This window comes from Eleutherodactylus coqui, chromosome 1, assembly GCF_035609145.1.
Source record: "Eleutherodactylus coqui strain aEleCoq1 chromosome 1, aEleCoq1.hap1, whole genome shotgun sequence".
Classification (NCBI taxonomy): Eukaryota; Metazoa; Chordata; class Amphibia; order Anura; family Eleutherodactylidae; genus Eleutherodactylus; species Eleutherodactylus coqui.
The window spans coordinates 22,133,973-22,156,420 of NC_089837.1; the positions used below are offsets into that span (position 1 = coordinate 22,133,973).

General features: G+C 43.9%; 1 protein-coding gene across 1 annotated transcript; it reads right to left on the reverse strand.

Moving 5' to 3' along the window:
* Positions 1-528: 528 nt before the first annotated feature.
* Positions 529-1,467, reverse strand: LOC136605705 (olfactory receptor 2G3-like). Its single transcript, XM_066588981.1, has one exon. The coding sequence runs from the start codon at positions 1,465-1,467 to the stop codon at positions 529-531; it is 939 nt and encodes a 312-aa protein (XP_066445078.1).
* Between the last annotated feature and the right edge of the window lie 20,981 nt (positions 1,468-22,448).

Below are 22,448 nucleotides of genomic sequence, written 5' to 3' on the forward strand. Positions count from 1 at the left end.
ATTGGTGTCTTCTTATATGATAGAAATGCTTTTGGGCCCGTGCACCCCCTACAGCTATGCCCCTCTCCCAAGGATTGGAGTGCCACTGTTTTCTTGTGACTTCACAACAGCACATATGTTTGACATGGAATGACAATGATATTGAAGCTGCATCATCAAGGCTACAAAGAAATTAAGAGATCCAAGCTTGTCCTATGGAATCAACACAGAAACACTTATAAACCCTTATTTACGGTTTTCATTGTGTTTACGTTTTATCTATAAAAAATGTATAGATCCATGCACTCTTCTTGATTACCCAACCACAGTGCAGTTGTGCATAACGTTATAGCAATAAGAAAGATATAAGAGGGTATTCCAATCCCAGACATCTATGGCATTAAAAATTGTTACCTTGCACCCATGATGAGGGCTGGTAGCCCCTGACCCAATATCACACCTGATAAGATGGCTCTTGACTGTATTAAGGTGGAGAATAATTAAAGAGATGACCACTTACATTATGTATACAGCTCTCTCCATTCAATTCTATGGAGCAGATGAGTTCACATTAGTCAGACATTTATGAAACATCTTTTGGATAACTTCCTTAACATCTTTGTTATTCAGGCTGTAAATTATAGGGTTTAGTGATGGACAGATAATATAATAAAATAGTGCTAAGTATTTTCCCTGGTTGGTGGAGTATTGAGCTAATGGACTAAAATACACAAGCATTGCTGTCCCATAGAATAAAACCACCACAGTGATATGGGATGTGCACGTAGAAAAGGCCTTAGACCTTCTTGTAGAATTAATTCTTAGGACCGAGATTATAATGTAAGCATAAGATACAATAATAGACAAAAAAGGGAGAAGAATGGCGATAAAACTTGTCAAAAGCATCACAACTTCACTTAAGTGAATGTCATAACAAGCCAGCTGTATGACGGCGAGAACCTCACACATAAAATGATTGATATGGTTTGGGTAACACAGGTCAGTTGGCATCAAAAGTGATGGAACGACAAAGACCATGAAACTCATTAACCAGAGCAAGGCTGCTAGACGATAACACATGCTCCACCTCATCAGGACCGGATAGTGGAGCGGGCGGCAGATGGCAATGTATCTATCATAAGCCATTAGGGCTAGGAGTAGGAACTCAGTTCCTGACATTAGAAGTATGGTATAGAACTGTATAGCACAAGCACCAAGAGATATTAACCTATGAGTGGAGAATAGGTCGGCCAGGAGTCTGGGCACAACAGATGTTGACATACATAGATCCACGAAGGATAAAACACAGAGGAAGAAGTACATTGGGGTATGTAGATTAGGGGTTCTTAGAATTAGGCTCATAATAAGAACATTTCCATTGACGGTTACTAGGTAGATCACTAGAAACAGCAAAAACAAGCAGATATTCACCCTAAGACTATTAGAAAAGCCCAGGAGGATAAATTCAGTAGCCAGGGTCCGGTTCATGGTTTCCATCAAATGACAGTTAGTGGAGCAAATTACTGTACATAGGAAACACAAGGTGGTATAATGGAGAGGTTATGAGGTTATCTTCATTTCTGTGGGCTGCAGTTTATAGTAGAAGAAGCTGACTTGAGACACCATCAGGAGTGTCCTGGGGGTTTGTAGCTCAACAGTCAATCGGCTCATCTCATACTCATACATTGCCAAAGCTAAGCTAACTGACTTCCATTGATTACATTCTAGCAGAAGCTCTGGAATCAACTTGTAAGAAAGTCCTCCTCCATAGACATAGGAGCACGAGGGGCAAATGTTTATCAGTATTTTATGTATTTAAACTAGGCTATAATTGATTAAAGGGGTATTCCCATTTCAGGAATCCAGTTTCAGAATAAAACAATGCTCTCATCCATAAGATATTTATGTATACAATGCTCTATTCTCCATATAATGCAGATATTGGCTACTCTATCCACTGGTTGTTTACTGCTCCCTACCAGGAAAAGAGACAACCTCTTTTATGGAAAGAAATAGCAGAGGAGGCGGCCTCTTGCGTATTTCTTTCATCTACATGTGATGACCGGGATCTCAGAAGCACATGAGCAATAGCTATCAGTCCAGCCACCATCTGCTGTTGGGCTCTGCTATTACTTTCTATAGGGGTGCTCAGTATCTCTGGTAATGAGCAGTAAACAATCTGAGTGAATTGTTTTGTGATATTAAACACATTGAAATACCCCTTTAAGCTATATATTAACTCCTTAGCTTTACTGTGCTAACTAAACTACAGACACTAGTAGAAGGGACAGAGGCAAGAACATATGACTACCAGATCATACCACACAGGGTCTGGAGATGCATAGGTCTGCAAGTAACTGGGAAAGATTAAATATTCATTTAGATGCATCATTCCAAAAAAATATCTCAGCTGTTTGACCAACATCACACCAGCAAAGACAGTATATGAGGACCTTTTAAATCCAGTTTAATTGCAAGACATTTAATTAGGATGCTATAGGTGTTGGTGTTCTCCACTAGAAGCAATCCTATAAACAAAAATATCTATGTATATTATATAGAACTGTATTCGGGCTTACAGAGTGTTTTCCTCTTGGATTCCAACAAAACTTCTATTGAAGTCTGTATAATGGAGCATTACTTCTAGCTGCAATACAGTGATGAACAGAGGCACCATACACAGCACACATAGTGTCATTAGCACTACACTACGGAGCTTTGGGGACTCTGGCTTCTCATTGGCTCCTTGTACTTGGCTTTTCTATGCATAAGGCCTTATGTAGGAAAAATATAGTCAGTTGGGTGCATTGGATGCCGGTGGTATCTCTTGGTGATGCAGTGTAAATTTTACGATGAAACAAATGCTAACAGAGCCTTAAATATTTCTTTCAGAGCATCTATTCACATAGAGGTCCGATCCTGAATAAACCAAGCAGCAGCTCACATTACATCCAATCCAGTGTCTGACGTGAACCCTGTGGCCGACATTACTTACCACCTCCACTTCATAGCCGACAATTACTGCTGAGTTTTTATAAGATGATGGAAACTCTTGAGATCAATTACTGATACCTGAGACATAGAATTGCATCTGGAGACGAGGGATTTATCACCATCTATTTTTGGTTATTTTCTTCTATTAAATGAATTTAGTCCATTTATTTATTTATGAATAGGTTTATCATTTTTCCTGTATGCAGGAAAATACAGAGAAGAAAGGGGTCTAAAATCAAAATGAGACCCTAATAAACTGTTTGGATTTGTTATCCCGGAAAAAAAACACCTTATGTTTGTTTCCCCTCCATGCTCTATTTTTGACCATTGGGCCAATATTTGGTCACCTGGCATGATAACAATGCAGCCACTCTGGAGAGGGGTGTCCTGGACAGATTATCGTAGTAAAGGGAATGGAATAAACCACGAATGCCCTCCCCCATCATCCAAGGACCCTGAATGGTTTTCTCCTGATATGTATTTCAATTCTTGTTACCTCCGTACACCAATAGGAATTTGTGCCACTAAGTTTTGATCCATAATGAAAACAAAGGTTTGGTACCGTGTTAGCCAGTAGAGCAAAATGTGATTGTTCCCAGCAAGAGAAACCACGTAATCTTGTAGATATGATACCTTTTAATGGCTAACAAAAATACATGATGTTACAGTGAGCTTCCGAACCAACGCAGGGTTCTTCGTCAGGCTAAAAATATAATAGATCTGAAGATGCATGGATATTTATACACACTAATAACATACATAATTACAACAAGGCATATACATCGTTGGGATTGGTTTGCACTTAAAAGGAATTCTGCAACAGCAAACAAACTTTTTTTGTCTAGGCACTGATAGCAGAGTGAAAGTGTTATGGTTCCTGAATTACTGTTGGGGGGAGGGGAAGGTCATCAGGCTAGAAATGCTACTAGAGGTACACAAACATTTTTAGCTAAACACTGATAGGGGAGTGAAAGTTTATGGTCCCTGAATTACTGTTGATGGGGGTCTTATCTGTGCAATAAATGTCTCACACCTCCTTTTCACCTTCCTTGAAACCGCCCTTCAATATCAAAACTCTCATATCTCCTATGTCATGTCCATGGTTAGAAAAGTGCTCAGCCACAGGTAATTCTCTTTTTCTGTGTTTAATCGTGTGGCAATGAGATCTCATCCTGGCTTTCAGTTTCTGTCCTGTTTCTCCAACATAAAGGCCCCCAACAGGACATTTACTGCACAGGATCAGGTACACAACATTGGACGTGGAACATGTGAATGTCCCTGGGATCTTATAGTCCTGCTGTGTGTTGGGGATCCGTATCCTGTCCGCAGTCAGTACGTGTCAGAAGGTCTTACAGCTCCTTACATTACAGGGATAAGTTCCTTTTTGTGTGTCAGAGGGTAATGCACTGCTGATTATAAAGTTCCTCAAGTTAGGAGGTTGCCTGTACCACAGAAGGGGAGGGTCCGGGAATATGGTTTTCAGACGGTCATCCTTGTGTAGGGTATGGTGGAGTTTCTTTGCGGTTTTCCTTAGTACCTCTAGTTGTGGATTGTAGGTCACTACTAGAGGCACACAATTGTTTCTTTCCTTCTCCTTGTATTGGAGTAGTTGATTTCTGGGTATCCTGGCGGCTCTGGTGATTCCTGGGTATCCTGGCGGCTCTGGTGATTTCTGGGTGTCCTGGTGGCTCTGGTGATTCCTGGGTATCCTTGTGGCTCTGGTGATTCCTGGGTATCCTGGTGGCTCTGGTGATTTGGTCATCAATTGAGGTGGGATAGTAGCCCTGATTTATCAATGTCCTTTTAAGATGGTACAAATGTTCCTCTCTGTCTGTTGGGTTGGAGCATATCCGGTTATACCTGATGGCCTGGCTGTAGACAATGGACTTTTTGATGTGTTTAGGATGGAAACTGTCCTATGACATAGGAGATATGAGAGTATTGATATTGAAGGGTGGTTTCAAGTCGCAAAACCACAGAAGAATTAGGGAAAATAAATTGATAACAACCTTTGACATGCTGAATACTGCTTTAAATCGTTCCCCAGGATTTATACGTGAATAGGAAGTGTGAGACACTTATTGCACAGATAAGACCCACATCAACAGTAATTCAGGGACCATAAACTTTCACTCCCTTATCACCCTTATCAGTGTTTAGTTAAAAATGTCAGTGTACCTCTTGTAGCATTTCTAGCCTGACGCCCCCCCCCCCCCCCCAACAGTAATTTAGGGACCATAAAACTTTCACTCCGCTATCAGTGCCTAGACAAAAAAGTTTGTTTGCTGTTGTAGAATTCCTTTTAAGTGCTAACCAATCACATCCATATCTGTGCCTTGTCATAAGTATGTATGTTATAAGTGTGTATAAATATCCATGCCTCTTCAGATCCAATCCATTTAAGCCTGAGGAAGAACCCTGCGCTGGTTCGGAAGCTCGCTGTAACATCATGTATTTTTGTTAGCCATTAAAAGGTATCATATCTACAAGATTATGTGGTTTCTCTTGCTGGGAACAATCACATTTTGATCCATGTTATCTGAGAAACTTTAAACAAATAAAGCCAAAAAGTTGCTTAGTTGAAACCATAAACTGTAATCAACATTACACCGAGTCTTCCAGGATAGCTTTGGTTACAATACTTTCTTTCCAGCAAAGAACATCAAAGCACCAAATTTATAGAGGTTTGTGGTTAAAAAGAATGTCTTTATTCATTAAGCAACAAAAAATATGTAAATGAGATCAAAGTTTCAGCCACTAAGCGGCCTGTATTAACCCACTATGTATTCACATTTGGCAAGAAGCACAGAAATATTCCTTTGATATGCCTAAATTGAACAATTGTCCAACTAGATACCCCAGTGATCTATGTATATTGAAATCTGATGTGCCCGATGTCTTAACTTGTAAGATGCAGTGGAATGTTGTGCGATGGTGGGGTAGTGACAGATCAAAGCAGAGGCAATTTCATTCAACAAAACAAAATTTTTAGTAACCAGAAATACTTACGTGTCAGTGCTCCTTAGGGGGTTTAAATAATTAAACAATACATAGAATTTAACAATATACAGTCAGTGAAAAATAGTCACCAAATTGACCTGATGTGAGCGACTCCAGCCGGCCAGCACCCTGCCATCAAGCACTACAGCTCACAGTCACTAAATGCGTCACAATTACTATTGTTGGGGCCCCTAAGAGGGGGCACTATTATTATTGAGGCCTCTAAGAGGGGGCATTATTGTTAGTGGGGCTATTGGAATAACAAATTTCAAAATATACTTTGTGATAATCCACACCCCTAACTACAAATCTCACCCCCTTTTATCTTAACTGGTATTTGTTTGTGACATGTGGCACCCCTACAACCTACAGGAGTGTAGCATGTTCCCTTCTGCCCAGACCACTCTCAGCTGTTACCTCACTTGTAGGATAGATTGAGGCTGCTCTGAGGTCTGTTCCAAACTCCATGGTGTTAACACCCTCTGCCGCTTCAATAGGTTGGATGACTGCATTGGATCCTCTGCTCTTTATTTGCTGCATCACAATCTCTCTAAGAACTGCTTGTTACTCTGCTTTTTATGCTTTCCCCTCTTTCTATGCTTCTGCACACTGGGCAGGGGTAGAGCTACAGTCCGAGGGCTTTATTTTACTACTGTCTAGGCACAAATGCCCTTTTACAAGATGGCCACGTCTGCACACTCATGTGAGGGAGTGGGGGCAAAGGTACTTTTAGTAATCTATTGTAACTGAGCTAAACTCATGTGACTTCCCTGGAAGGTCCTTAAACATGACTTCATGACTAGAGATGAGCGAGCACCAAAATGCTCGGGTGCTCGTTACTCAGGACGAAATTATCGCGATGCTCGAGGGTTCGTTTAGAATAACGAACCCCATTGAAGTTAATGGGCGACTCGAGCATTTTTGTATATCGCCGATGCTCGCTAAGGTTTCCATTTGTGAAAATCTGGGCAATTCAAGAAAGTGATGGGAACGACACAGCAACGGATAGGGCAGGCGAGGGGCTACATGTTGGGCTGCATCTCAAGTTCCCAGGTCCCACTATTAAGCCACAATAGCGGCAAGAGTGCCCCCCCCCCCCCAACAACTTTTACTTCTGAAAAGCCCTAGTTAGCAATGCATACCTTAGCTAAGCACCACACTACCTCCAACAAAGCACAATCACTGCCTGCATGACACTCCGCTGCCACTTCTCCTGGGTTACATGCTGCCAACCCCCCCCCCCCTCGCACGACGCAGTGTCCACAGCGCACACCAAAGTGTCCCTGCGCAGCCTTTAGCTGCCCTCATGCCACACCACCCTCATGTCTATTTATATATGTGCGTCTGCCATGAGGAGGAACCACAGGCACACACTGCAGAGGGTTGGCACGGCTAGGCAGCGACCCTCTTTAAAAGGGGCGGGGCGATAACCCACAATGCTGTACAGAAGCAGTGAGAAATATAATCCTGTTCCACCGCCATCTGGAGCTGCACACGTGGGCATAGCAATGGGGAACCTATGTGCCACACACTATTCATTCTGTCAAGATGTCTGCATGCCCTAGTCAGACCGCGGTTTTTTATAAATAGTCACAGGCAGGTACAACTCCGCAATGGGAATTCCGTGTGCACCCACAGCATGGGTGGCTCCCTGGAACCCACCGGCGGTACATAAATATATCCCATTGCATTGCCCATCACAGCTGAGGTAATGTTATGTTAAATGCAGGTGGGCTTCGGCCCACACTGCATGCCCCAGTCAGACTGGGGTTCTTTAGTAGTGGACACATGCAATTACAAATCCATGTGGACCCACAGCATGGGTGGCTCCCTGGAACCCACCGGCGGTACATAAATATATCCCATTGCATTGCCCATCACAGCTGAGGTAATGTCATGTTAAATGCAGGTGGGCTTCGGCCCACACTGCATGCCCTAGTCAGACTGGGGTTCTTTAGAAGTGGACACATGCAGTTACAACTCCGTGTGGACCCACAGCATGGGTGGGTGCCAGGAAGCCACCGGCGGTACATAAATATATCCCATTGCAGTGCCCATCACAGCTGAGGTAACGTCCGATTAAATGCGAGTGGGCTTCGGCCCACACTGCATGCCCCAGTCAGACTGGGGTTCTTTAGAAGTAGACACATGCAGTTACAACTCCCTGTGGACCCACAGCATGGGTGGCTCCCTGGAACCCACCGACGGTACATACATATATCCCATTGCAGTGCCCAGCACAGCTGATGTAACGTCAGCTTTAATGCAGGTGGGCAAAAAATTAATTGGATTACACTGTAGGCGAGGGCCCCAAAAAATTGGTGTACCAACAGTACTAATGTACGTCAGAAAAATTGCCCATGCCCAACCAAGAGGGCAGGTGAAACCCATTAATCGCTTTGGTTAATGTGGCTTAATTTGTAACTAGGCCTGGAGGCAGCCCAGTTAAAATAAAAATTGGTTGAGGTGCAAGTTTCAACGCTTTAATGAGCATTGAAACGTATAAAAATTGTTTACAAAAATTATATGACTAAGCCTTGTGGGCCTAAGAAAAATTGCCCGTTTGGCGTGATTACGTCAGGTTTCAGGAGGAGGAGCAGGAGGAGGAGGATGAATATTATACACAGATTGATGAAGCTAAAAGGTCCACGTTTTTGATGGTGATAGAGAACAATGCTTCCATCCGCGGGTGCAGCCTACGTATTGTTTAGGTATCGCTGCTGTCCGCTGGTGGAGAAGAGAAGTCTGGGGTAATCCAGGCTTTGTTCATCTTGATGAGTGTAAGCCTGTCGGCACTGTCGGTTGACAGGCGGGTACGCTTATCTGTGATGATTCCCCCAGCCGCACTAAACACACTCTCTGACAAGACGCTAGCCGCAGGACAAGCAAGCACCTCCAGGGCATACAGCGCGAGTTCAGGCCACGTGTCCAGCTTCGACACCCAGTAGTTGTAGGGGGCAGAGGCGTCACCGAGGACGGTCGTGCGATCGGCTACGTACTCCCTCACCATCCTTTTACAGTGCTCCCGCCGACTCAGCCTTGACTGGGGAGCGGTGACACAGTCTTGCTGGGGAGCCAGAAAGCTGTCAAAGGCCTTAGAGAGTGTTCCCCTGCCTGTGCTGTACATGCTGCCTGATCTCTGCGCCTCCCCTGCTACCTGGCCCTCGGAACTGCGCCTTCTGCCACTAGCGCTGTCGGCTGGGAATTTTACCATCAGTTTGTCCGCCAGGGTCCTGTGGTATAGCATTACTCGATCGAGCAGTGTGTACACCCAGTAATCTGTAGTGGCCAGAATGCGTGTAACGCGAGGGTCACGAGAAAGGCATCCTAACATGAAGTCAGCCATGTGTGCCAGGGTACCTGTACGCAACACATGGCTGTCCGCAATAGGAAGATCACTTTCAGGATCCTCATCCTCCTCCTCAGGCCATACACGCTGAAAGGATGACAGGCAAGCAGCATGGGTACCCTCAGCATTGGGACAAGCTGTCTCTTCCCCCTCCTCCTCAGGCTCCTCATGCTCCTCCTCCTCCTCCTTCTCAACGCGCTGAGATATAGACAGGAGGGTGCTCTGACTATCCAGCGACATACTGTCTTCCCCCGCCTCTGTTTCCGAGCGCAAAGCGTCTGCCTTTATGCTTTGCAGGGAACTTCTCAAGAGGCATAGCAGAGGAATGGTGACGCTAATGATTGCAGCATCGCCGCTCACCATCTGGGTAGACTCCTCAAAGTTTCCAAGGACCTGGCAGATGTCTGCCAACCAGGCCCAGTCTTCTGTAAATAATTGAGGAGGCTGACTCCCACTGCGCCGCCCATGTTGGAGTTGGTATTCCACTATAGCTCTACGCTGCTCATAGAGCCTGGCCAACATGTGGAGCGTAGAGTTCCACCGAGTGGGCACGTCCCACAGCAGTCGGTGCACTGGCAGATGAAACCTGTGGGTTGCGCAGGATGGCAGCGTCCTTGTGGGACTTGCGGAAATGTGCACAGAGCCAGCGCACCTTTCCGAGCAGGTCTCACAAGCGTGGCTAGCTTTTTCAGAAAGCGCTGAACCACCAAATTAAAGACGTGGGCCAGGCATGGCACGTGCGTGAGGCTGCAGAGCCGCCACCAGGTTACGGCCGCTGTCACACACGACCATGCCCGGTTGGAGGCTCAGCGGCGCAAACCAGCGGTCAGTCTGCTCTGTCAGACCCTGCAGCAGTTCGTGGGCCGTGTGCCTCTTCTCTCCTAAGCTGAGTAGTTTCAGCACGGCCTGCTGACGCTTGCCCACCGCTGTGCTGCCACACCGCGCGACACCGACTGCTGGCGACGTGCTGCTGCTGACACATCTTGATTGCGAGACAGAGGTTGCATAGGAGGAGGAGGAGGGTGGTTTAGTGGAGGAAGCATACACCACCGCAGATACCACTACCGAGCTGGGGCCCACAATTCTAGGGGTGGGTAGGACGTGAGCGGTCCCAGGCTCTGACTCGGTCCCAGCCTCCACTAAATTCACCCAATGTGCTGTCAGGGAGATATAGTGGCCCTGCCCGCCTGTGCTTGTCCACGTGTCCGTTGTTAAGTGGACCTTGGCAGTAACCGCGTTGGTGAGGGCGCGTACAATGTTGCGGGAGACGTGGTCGTGCAGGGCTGGGATGGCACATCGGGAAAAGTAGTGGCGACTGGGGACTGAGTAGCGCGGGGCCGCGGCCGCCATCATACCTTTCCACAACCCTATACGACAGCATCTCCAGGCTGATAAATTTGGCTATGTGCACGTTTAACGATTGAGCGTGCGGGTGCGTGGCGGCGTACTTGCGCTTCCGCTCCAACACTTGCGCTAGCGACGGCTGGACGGTGCGCTGAGAGACATTGGTGGATGGGGCCGAGCACAGCGGAGGTAAGGGTGTGGGTGCAGGCCAGGAAACGGTAGTGCCTGTGTCCTGAGAGGGGGGTTGGGGCACAGGGGGAGAGGCAGCGGTGCAAACCGGAGGCGGTGAACGGCCTTCGTCCCACCTTGTGGGGTGCTTGGCCATCATATGTCTGCGCATGCTGGTGGTGAGGCTGGTGGTGACTCCCCGGCTGATCTTGGCGCGACACAGGTTGCACACCACTGTTCGTCGGTCGTCTGCACTCTCAGTGAAAAACTGCCAGACCTTTGAGCAGTTGGTGGATTATTCGGTCTGGCCCTGCCTTTACCCCTGGCCACCGCACTGCCTCTTCCAACCTGCCCTGCTGCTGCACTTGCCTCCCCCTCTGAAGACCTGTCCTCAGTATGCGTAGCAAACCAGGTGGTGTCAGTCACCTCATCGTCCTGCTGCTCTTTCTCCGAATCCTCAGTGCGCCCCTCCCTCGGACTTACTCCACTTACTACTTCCTGAGTGATAGACAACTGTGTCTCATCGTCATCGTCCTCCTCACCCACTGAAAGGTCTTGAGACAGTTGCCGGAAGTCCCCAGCCTCATCCCCCGGACCCCGGGAACTTTCCAAAGGTTGGGCATCGGTCACGACAAACTCCTCCGGTGGGAGAGGAACCATTGCTGGCCATTCTGGGCAGGGGCCTGGGAACAGTTCCTGGGAGTCTGCCTGCTCCTCAGAATGTGTCATTGTAATGGAGTGAGGAGGCTGGGAGGAAGGAGGAGCAGCAGCCAGAGGATTCAGAGTTGCAGCAGTGGACGGCGCAGAACTCTGGGTGGTCGATAGATTGCTGGATGCACTTTCTGCCATCCACGACAGGACCTGCTCACACTGCTCATTTTCTAATAAAGGTCTACCGTGTGGACCCATTAATTGTGAGATGAATGTGAGGACGCCAGAAACGTGCCTCTCTCCTAATCCCGCAGCAGTCGGCTGCGATACACCTGGATCAGGAGCTCGGCCTGTGCCCACATCCTGACTTGGGCCTCCGCGTCCTCGCCCGCGTCCACGTCCTCTAGGCCTACCCCTACCCCTCAGCATGCTGTATTACCAGTAGTGCAGAAACAGAACGCTGTAATTAAATGTGCCGCTTATTGGCCTGTGGTTGGAGGCTGACTTCGCTTACGGAACGCACAGCAGAGCCAGGAAACAATTTTGCGCACGCCTGTAGTGAGACGTAGGTGCGTTTGACTGAGCTAGTGGAATTCACAGCGCAGAAACAGTCAAGTGGCCAAAGGCCAGTGGTAGGCCTTAAGTATTTTGCTTCTATTTTTTTAAAATGCTGAGCTGATACAGCAGACAGATACTGTAGGCAGCGTATAATATTATGTATACTCTTTCCCTCTGGCGGGATGACGGCGATCATGTAACAGAGACAGCAGATCCAGGAAACAATTTTGCGCAAGCCTGCTGTAACGCTTAGCTGCGTATTAATTATGACTACTACCCCCAGCAGATAGATACTGTAGGCAGCGTATAATATTATGTATACTGTTTCCCTCTGGCGGGATGACGGCGATCAATTTTTTGGAAAAAGCCCACTGCCTATATAGCCTGAATATCTCTTTCCCTGCCTCACCAGTGCTGCCCCTATACTCTGTACAATGACTGCATACTGCAAACGCAATGCTCTGCACGGCCGATATACAAAAAAAAAAAATTGTGCAATACTGCTAAAAGCAGCCTCAACAGTACTGCACACGGTCAGATGTGGCCCTAAGAAGGACCGTTGGGGTTCTTGAAGCCTAAAATAACTCCTAACGCTCTCCCTATAGCAGCTCCGGCACCAGCAGCACTTTCCCTGATCTCTGTCAGAATGCATCTGTGGCGAGCCGCGGGAGGGGCCGATTTATATACTCGGGTGACACCTGATCTCGCCAGCCACTCACTGCAGGGGGGTGGTATAGGGCTTGAACGTCTCAGGGGGAAGTTGTAATGCCTTCCCTGTCTTTCTATTGGCCAGAAAAGCGCGCTAACGTCTCAGAGATGAAAGTGAAAGTAACTCGAACATCGCGTGGTACTCGCCTCTAGTAACGAGCATCTCGAACACGCTAATACTCGAACGAGTAACAAGCTCGGACGAGTATGTTCGCTCATCTCTATTCATGACTTTAACCATGTAAAGTCAGGCATGTCAATAGGGTTAATTCCTTACAACTGTACCCTGATATATATCACAATGATCCATGTTCCATTCACTAAAGGTGTGTGTGGGGAAGGGGGGGGGGGTCCTGGATGTTGTTGCGATTGCAATGTGTAGTACAGACCCTCTTTTAAGGTGCTCTGCATTGTTTAACAGCTTGAGAATTTGAAAAGTGCCCTCTCTTCAACTTGCTCCAGGCATCTTCTGGACTTTATCCATTACTATTCTGTTTGCTGATACCCTATCATCAGTCTTCGGGCGCCCACCCACTGGCGTTTGCGATTTTCGTGCGTGAAAAACGCAGCGTTTTCCGTGCGTTTTTTGCCACGTTTTCGCGGCGTTTTCGCGCCTTTTCCATTAATTTCCATTGACATTCATGGGTGCATTAGGAGATTAATAAGGACACATATGCAACTGACAGTTCCTATGTTAAAAATCGTAACGCACCGCAAAAAAAAACGCCAGTGGACAGGAGTACATTCAATTCTAATTGCTCTTGATAAAAAACGCAAAACGCAAAGAAAAAAAGATCGCCAGTGGGTGGGCGCCCTTCCTTTGAAGAGCTGCTTTATCCACTGACACAGGGGAAAGGGCTGTGAAACCATGATTTTACGGAGTACGCACTGTGGAAGAAATGACATAACTGTCTTCTGTGGGTTATTACAGTTATGACTACCAAATTTTTAAATTCTTTTTTCGGTACTACAGTACTTATAAAATATCTTTAATATAACTTTTTTATTTTCCTGTTGATATATCTACAAGAGGGTTTTTTTTTTTGGGCGACATTACGCAGTTTTTATTAGTCATATTTTAGATTTCTATTAAATTTTTGATTGCTTTGCTTTAAAAGTTTTTATGGAAATTTTGGTGTATTTTATTCTGATGATGTTGACTGTCCAGGGTAAATAATGCACTGCTTTTATAGATCAGACTTTTATAGACATGGTGCTACCAATTATGCCATTGCTCTTTTTTCTTTTGATTTTTTCATTATGACGGCTCAGTCAGACAAGTGGTTTTTTTGCATGGCTATGGCAATGAATGGCTAAGCGCTTTTTGTTATTGGTTGAATGCTCAGGCAATCAGACACAGCGCTTTCCATAGGCAGGGATTTTTAAATTCACAGCAGGAGAGAATGCTGCACTGTGTCGGAGAGGTGATGTATATATATTTTTTTATTTTTTCCAGCAATGAGGGATGATTTTCAGGGAAGGGCTTATATTTCAACCTCTTCCCTGAAAATTATTGCGGGTGTTGGCTGCATCCCATTGCTTTCAAATGGGGCAGCAGTAGCACCTGCCTTATTGAAAGCAATGTGCATGGAGCTTCGGTCAGGCGCATTTTCCACATCTGTGCAGCACATTTTTTTGCACACATAGGTGCACAAAGAAAAATGTTCAGGTGACTGAAGCCTTAGTGGGGAAAATTGGCTTCTACCTCATTGTTTTTTTTGCCTTCTTCTGGATCAACATTGAGGGGTAATAGGCTGAACTGGATGGACATATGTGTTTTTTCTTCAGCCTTACACATTATGTAATCTATCTGTCTATCTCATATCTATGTACCTATCTACATAACTAAAGGCCCCTGGACCCAGGTGAAGAAGTTTATCTTGGGCCCCCCTCCAAAAGCATTCTACTGCATCGCTGGGTCTCTTAAGTGGCCCATTAACACAGTGGCAAAAGTTTAAAAAAATCAGGGGAACAGCCTGCTACTTATAGGTGAAATGCGTAATGCCTGTGTCCATAACTGTGGACTGTATATTGTGACATAGTTAATCTTGATGCCTTTCTAATATATCAAGCAGTTTGAATCTGTTTGCTACCTCAATAGTATATGATGGGGGGATTTCATAATGTAAAACTTTTATCAATGGAACAGCTTTCTTAATGCTACAGAATTTAATCTTGACCTTAGCTGTGATGAGTTTATGATCAGTGCTGCAGTTGGTGCCAGGAAAGGTTTTTATTGCAATGACTTTGCAACTTCGCCAATAATGATTGCACAGGATGCAATCGGATTTCAATGGAGGCTATTGGGAGATAATGTCTGCATGTACAATTGGCGTTTCGGTTGCATAAACCATGAGTTTGTTATCCTGAGACAATTTTCTTGTACCAGGTGATCGTCTGCTTCATTTATTTCACCAAGGCCAAATCTTCCTGTGATTGTTGCTTCTAGCTGGCTGACGACTGGCTGTAATTGAAATTGCCCGTAATGTAAATGATGTCTTTCTTTGGCACTTCGTTTAGAATTTTACCTCATTAATATATTTCAAGCCCTTCCCCATAAATCACTGCGGGGGTTGCCTGCATCCCATAGCTTTCAATGGGGTGGCAGCAGCGGTAGCCTCATTTAGCAATTGGAGAACATCGTGATTCTCTGCCACAGCTGTGACAGCTGTGGCAAGGGATTCTTTCAACTTCGCTGCAGTCCCCTCATCACTGAACACTGTGACAGTGATGTCACAGGGTTCAGTGATTAGGCGGCTTCCTGTAAACATCACAAGATGTTATGCGCAGCACAGACCTTTCCAGTGCATGCATGTCCTATCTTTCGCAGGTGCAAGTATTTTGCGCCTGGAAAAATGCACATGTGAACACTTCATAGGCGGGAATTTTTTGCGCACAAAAGATCACTCATCAGACTTTGGCCTAAATATGGATAAAGGTTTTTTTTTTTTAACTTTAATACCCTTTCATTTTTACAATACTGTGGAAAAAAAAAATTCACTTATACTTTGTTTTATATTCCTCATAGAGGAATCATATACTGCCATCCTTCACTATTGTTGTATATGGTATTCCTTTCAGGCATTTCATTAGGACAGGCTGCACAATAAATATCTCAGGGGGCCTTTAGAAGGCCTTGAGCTGCCATAACAACCAAATGGCACCCCAAGATCTCATTGCAAGGACCTGTTCAAGACCCCCAAATGCCAATCAAGGTAGTAAATATTAATCCACTTTGTATCCATCTTCCATCTTGTATGCTTTAGCCTGTCATTTCTTATTCTTGCCATTTTCCTTTAACAAGAATTTTACAGATATGGACTAACAGTTCTAAAGGCCTTGATTGTTTAGAACATCTAGTACTGCACAGATAAGGAAACCAGACTGATGGTCTATGTGTCAGCACAACCCGTTCCCCAAGAAGTATCTATATATTATTGTTTATACATTATTTGCTTAAGAGAAGTACTGTCTAACAACAAAAGACCCATTTACACTGAGCGATGATCACTAAAAAATCACTAAAAAACACGATCGTTTTAGTGATCATCGGCGCGTCTTAATGCGCGCCCATCATGCACTTTTCATGCACTGCTAGCTGATTGTTAAATTCCGTCCAACCTAAAAATCGTTGGTCAGCCTTATCAGCAGTTCTCCAACGGGAGGGCTGATACCATTGTTTCCTGCTGGAGAACTAAGGATCTGAATGCAGATAATAGCCCTCGGGCTATTAACTGCTTTCAGCTACGGCTTCATTTGCACACTTAATTGCTCTTAAGTAGCTGAGTAGCTACTTAAAAGTTTATGCAAAATGATTGCTCAAAGCTGTCACTCAAACTGTTGTTTGAGCGATCTTTGAGCGATCATCTGGCCATGTAAATGGGCCTTGGGTCGTCACTGTCCTATGTTTAGTTCTATGGTATTAACCAATGTGAATAAATTAATTATAATAAATTATTATAATTATTACAAGTGAGGTGTGTTTTAGCCTTATTGTAAATGTCTTTTCTATATATACTTCCTCTTGTTAATGGAATAAACAAATGACTTCCAATCACATCCAATGCGTGAGTGATCCATAAAACGACTTTGAGCTAGAAAATAAAGAATTAATTTGGATACCTGGAGACATACCTATTAGCAAATCTTTTATTTGCACTAACAATTGATGCTCAATGTTTGACTGGAAGCATTTCTGCATTCTGAAATGGACGGATTAAGAAGCTCCATAAAAGAGGTACCAAAACGTATTTTATTATTACGTTTTATCCGTCCCTCCCTGAATGCATTAGCCTTCCCTGATTGCTGCATTTGAAGGCCACTATTGTTGTGATACGACCACCAGTTTTAAAGCATCTGACAGACAGTATGTTTTTGAGTAAGAAACTGTGTGTACCTGTGTGAAACAGCTGTCCTGGGCGATAAGATTGAGTGAATGAATGTTCAGAAGCAAATTGAATGAATCCGAGAGGAAAAGGTAGAAAAAGTTTATGGTGTGATCAAAATTATTTGCCATGCCCTTAATAAGTACTAAATACGTTATATGGTTCGTCTTACAAATAGTTAAAAAGCCTGTTTCCTTTGAAATGCTTGGCTTTTGCAAAAAAAAAAAAAAAAAGCTAGCGGCGTCTTTCTCACCTACCCCCCCCTCTGCCTCCCCCTGATATTTCTGAGGCTACAACACACTGTGAACTGAATTTGGCAAATATAAATGAGAGCAGAACATGACATTATTTTGTAAATTATCCTGAGATTGTTTGTCATTGATTTATGCGTAAAGTAGTTTCTGTTCAAAGGAAATATTTTTGTACTGCTCATTTCCCGTAAGGACTGTACATCCAGCAAAGGATGTGCAAGATCCTCTTCTTGCTGTGGTAGACAAAAAATAATTTTATTTGACATAAAGAATAAGGTTGGAAGCGTTTGTTTTTTTCCTACCCCCCTGGGTGTGTCTTCCTTTTTACTGCTGAATTTGAGTTTTTTCAGGACAATAAAGATATTGCCAGGAGTGTACTATGTAATGCACTTCCCAGGTTTGTAGTGTGTTTGTTCCCCCAGGTGTATAGCACGTGTGTCAATGGGAAAAAAAACTTGTTTTGAGTATTCCTGTGTAATACAACAGTAAACAGAAACTATGAGGAACAGGCTAAGTAATAAAGCTGAATAGGACATTGTTTGGAAGATGACCAGGCAGCCGATGGAAGAGAAAGTGCAAAAACGCAGTCAGAAGGTATGAAAAGATGCTTAAACAAGTAGGCATGTGGCCAAAGGGTCTTTTGGATGTTTTGTGGAATGGAGAAAATTTACCTGTGAACATTGGGGATTGTTGAGTGATAATGGGTTTAAAAATGCAGTTAAAAGAATGTCAAGCAATGTTAAAAAGAGCTGGTATGAATCCAGAAGATTGCCTGAACTATTGTGCAAGTGGAAATCGGCCATATATTGACTTTTGAGGATTGTCAGCGGCATTGAGCGGTTGAAATGGTTGATACTGGGCAGACACTTAGATCTGTTGTGTGTAGGGCTTTCCTACCGATCTCTGTACACTTTTTGACCGTTTCCTGCAATTATGCTTTGTAAAAAGCTATTAATAACTTTTTGTGTAATCTGCATCTGCAGGGAGGGGAGGGGGCATTCTCATATAATATTCTTAAATAGAGATGAATTAATAGTTTCAGTGCTACTTAGACACTCGGAGAGAGGTATCACTACAATTACCAATAAACAGATGTAGCAGTGCTAAAATAGATATTATGTTTGGTTCTCAGAGACTCTTATCTTCTCAAAGAGAGACAAGAGTGAATACCAAAGGAAGGGGCTGTCAGCTTTAGTTTTCTGTAACATAGTGATGTACGGGTCTCAGGGGAAACTGCTTGTGCAGCATATTCAGTGTGTACTGCAGATTTTGCATTAATCGTGGTGTTCTAATGCTGAAACACTAATTTTATAATAAGACTGTTATTCCCATGTGAGAGAGCATGTAATTTAATACATTGTGACTTCAGAGATAAAATTAATGGCAAAAGGGAGGGGCTGTCATCTTAGGAGTAGATTTCACAGTCGAACATAAACTGGTGCATGTAAGTATGAATCAGGTGGGAAGAAAGTGATTTAAAGATGTTTGTGCAATGGGAACTAAAAATGTGTGACTTTCCTACACTAGATAATAAAAATTAAATCCTTGTCGATTCTGACCATAAATAATGTGAATCTGCTATTTTTGTGAATTTTTGTGTGACTGTGTGTGAAGGGCTCCGGTTTGTGTTATATATGAGACTAGCTGATATACCCGGCTTCATCCGAGTTAATTTCGTACTGGTGTTTATCTGGTGTTCACACGGAAAATCTTATAAAGTCGTGGTTACTTTAGAGATACCGGAAAAACATATGTTCACCATTTTGCATAGTTCTCTGCGTTACCCAGGAAACACCACTTGGAGGTAACCATGCGACGTTTCCTTTATATAAAATGACATCAGGAAGTAAAAGAATTAGATTACGTACATAAAATTTGGCATAGAATTGAATAATCGAGTTGGGACCCATTAACTTTTCATATTTATGACACAATCAATGCTCGTGCCAAATTTCATGTTTCTATGACATTGTGAAGTGAGAGATTTAGATTATGTACGTAAAATTTGGACGCTAATTCTTTTGCGCATAGAATTGAATAATGGAGTTGGGACCCATTAGCTTTTCCTATTTATGACATAATCAATGCTTGTGCCAAATTTCACGTTTCTATGATACCGGAAAGTGAGAAAATTAGATTCCGTACGTAAAATTTGAACGCTAATTCTTTTGCGCTAGAATGGAATAATCGAGTTGGGACCTATGAACTTTTCCTATTTATGACATATTCAATGCTCGTGCCAAATTTCCTGTTTCTATGACACCGGAAAGTGAAGAAATTACATTCCGCACGTAAAATTTGGACGCTAATTCTTTTGCGCATAGAATTGAATAATCGAGTTGGGACCCATTAGCTTTTCCTATTTATGACATAATCAATGCTCATGCCAAATTTCACGTTTCTATGACACCGGAAAGCGAGAAAATTAGATTCCGTACGTAAAATTTGGACGCTAATTCTTTTGCGCATAGAATTGAATAATCGAGTTGGGACCCATTAACTTTTCCTATTTATGACATAATTAATGCTGGTGCCAAATTTCACGCTTCTATGACACCAGAAAGTGAGAAAATTACATTCCGTACGTAAAATTTGGACGCTAATTCTTTTGCGCATAAAATTGAATAATCGAGTTGGGACCGATTAGCTTTTCCTATTTATGACATATTCAATGCTCATGCCAAATTTTAAGTTTCTATGACATTGGGAAGTGAGATATTTAGATTCCGTACGCAAAATTTCGATGCCAATTCTTTTGCGCTAGAATTGAATAATCGAGTTGGAACCCAATTACTTTTCCTATTTTGGAGATAATCTATGCTTGTGCCAAAATTCATGTTTCTACGACATCGGGAAGTTGGAGAACTTTTGGCGAGTCAGTGAGTGAGTGAGTGAGTCAGTCAGTGAGTGAGTGAGGGCTTTCAGCTTTATATATATAGATATGCTCTGTTAGACTATTAGATTTCAAATGTGAAAAATAAACAGTTAGCCAGACTTAAAGGGGTGGAGATAGATTATGTAAGGTAGAAGAGCATGCAATGGGTTTAACCCTCCTCAATTAGCAAAAGAGGTGTAAGGTTAAGGTTCTGAGAAACAGATACTGAGAGCAAAATCCTGTACTGTGTAGAAAGCTGAATAAAATTGCCTCCGGAAAGCTGGATGGTTAATAATAAATAATGGGGATAATTATGCACTCGACAAACCTGATGAGTGCATAGCAAACAGAATTAAATTAATAGCATCAATATGCTTAAAGGAAAATCTTAGCAAATCACCACAGTCATGTAAAAAACACAGAAATGGATAGGGCAGGCGAGGAGCAACATGCAGGGCTGCATTTCGGGCTCCGAGGTCTCACTATTAAGCCACAATAGTGGCAAGAGTGAGACCCCCCCCGCACTGTCAGCATAAAGATCGTTCTCCTCTGCCACAGCTGTAACAACAATGGGCTCTGAGCCAATCAGAGGCAGCCCTCACTCACCCATTCATGAATTCATGAATGGGTGTGAGTGAGGGCTGGCCTCTGATTGGTCAGGCTGTGACCATTCAGAGGCATCTTATTCAGCAGGCGGGGATTTTAAATCCCCGGCTGCTGAATACTACTCACAGCTGTTCAGAGCAGTTCAGGAGAACTGCAGCCTGCCGCGCTGAACTCCGTCTGTCGGCACCAGGTGAGTATATATATATTTTTTATTTTTACACATTTCTGGATGAATTGCAGGAAAGGGCTTATATATTTAACCCCTTTCCGACAATTCATCCCGCGATCGCCGGCAGCCCATTGCATTCAGTGGAGTCGGCTGTATTGCCGGTTCCATTGAATTCAATGGGCAAACATCGTTCTTCTCTGTCACAGCTGTTACAGCTGTGGCAGAGAAGAAGGATTTGTCTTCTATATGTTCTCAATGGGGTTGGCGCTGCTGCCGCCGGCCCTATTGAGCGCATATAGAAATGATTTCTCAGGGAAGAAAGTTAAAGTAACCCGAACATCCGAACATCGTGTGGTGTTCGTTACGAATAACGAACATCCCGAACACCCTAATATTCGCCCGAGCATCAAGCTCGGACGAGTACGTTCGCTCATCTCTAACTATTATGTTCTTGGATCTTCAGATCAAGAGGGGTAGAAATGAAGACCTCATGACTACGGCTTTCCGAAAACCCACAGCCACCGACAATCTTCTTGGTTGGGAGAATTTCCATCCAACCCCCCAAAAGAGGTATTCCTAAAAGCCAATTTCTGAGACTCAGAAGGAATTGCTTAGATGAGGGTAGTTTTAGAAAAGAATCAGCTAAAATGGGTATGCTGAAACAATGGTGACAAATGCCCTTGATTTTGCTATAGCCCAGAGACGAGATGGACTTCTTATTTGGATATTTTACACAGCGATCTTTCAGAAGTTCTCACACCAAGACATTCCATTGCCTTTAGTAGAGGCTGTAACTTGGGTGATAGACTAGTTCACAGCCATCTTGCACCACTCAAACCTGGTTGCATAGGGACATCGCTAGGGGCATTTTTAGGTGCGGAGATTGGAAGGCATGCAAGGTCATTTGCAAGGGTAACTCCTTGATCGGAGCATCCACTGGATTCAAGTACCTCAACAGGGAATTTATAAATTGCAAATCACACAATGTCATTTTCCTGGCTACTAGGCCATGCCCTAAGAACTATGTTGGGAAAACCATCCAGCAGTTCAGCAGACGTATCCTTGCACATGTGTGAAATATTAGACGAGATGAAGAAACACCCCCATCATCCCACATTAGAACTCACCATCAAGGGGATGGCAAATTAGTATCTTTCTGTGGAATTGAACAGATATGTTCAAATAGTAGATGCAGAGATATCAAAAAAAGAAGCTTCTTGGATATTCCGCCTGAACTGCAGTTTGTCCTGGGGCATAAGTGAGAATTTATCCTTTTTCCCGTTTATTTAGTTGCATGTCCTTGAATTATTATCCCTATGATCTGCCCTGGTTTATCCGTGTCCTTTTTTCTGACTAGTTTTACTTTGGCTGGTCTGTCCCTGACAGCAGTCATAACTACTGTAGTTCTACT

Coding starts and splice junctions, on each gene's coding strand:
- LOC136605705 (XM_066588981.1), bottom strand. CDS start 1,467: ATGAACCGGACCCTGGCTACTGAATTTATCCTCCTGGGCTTTTCTAAT.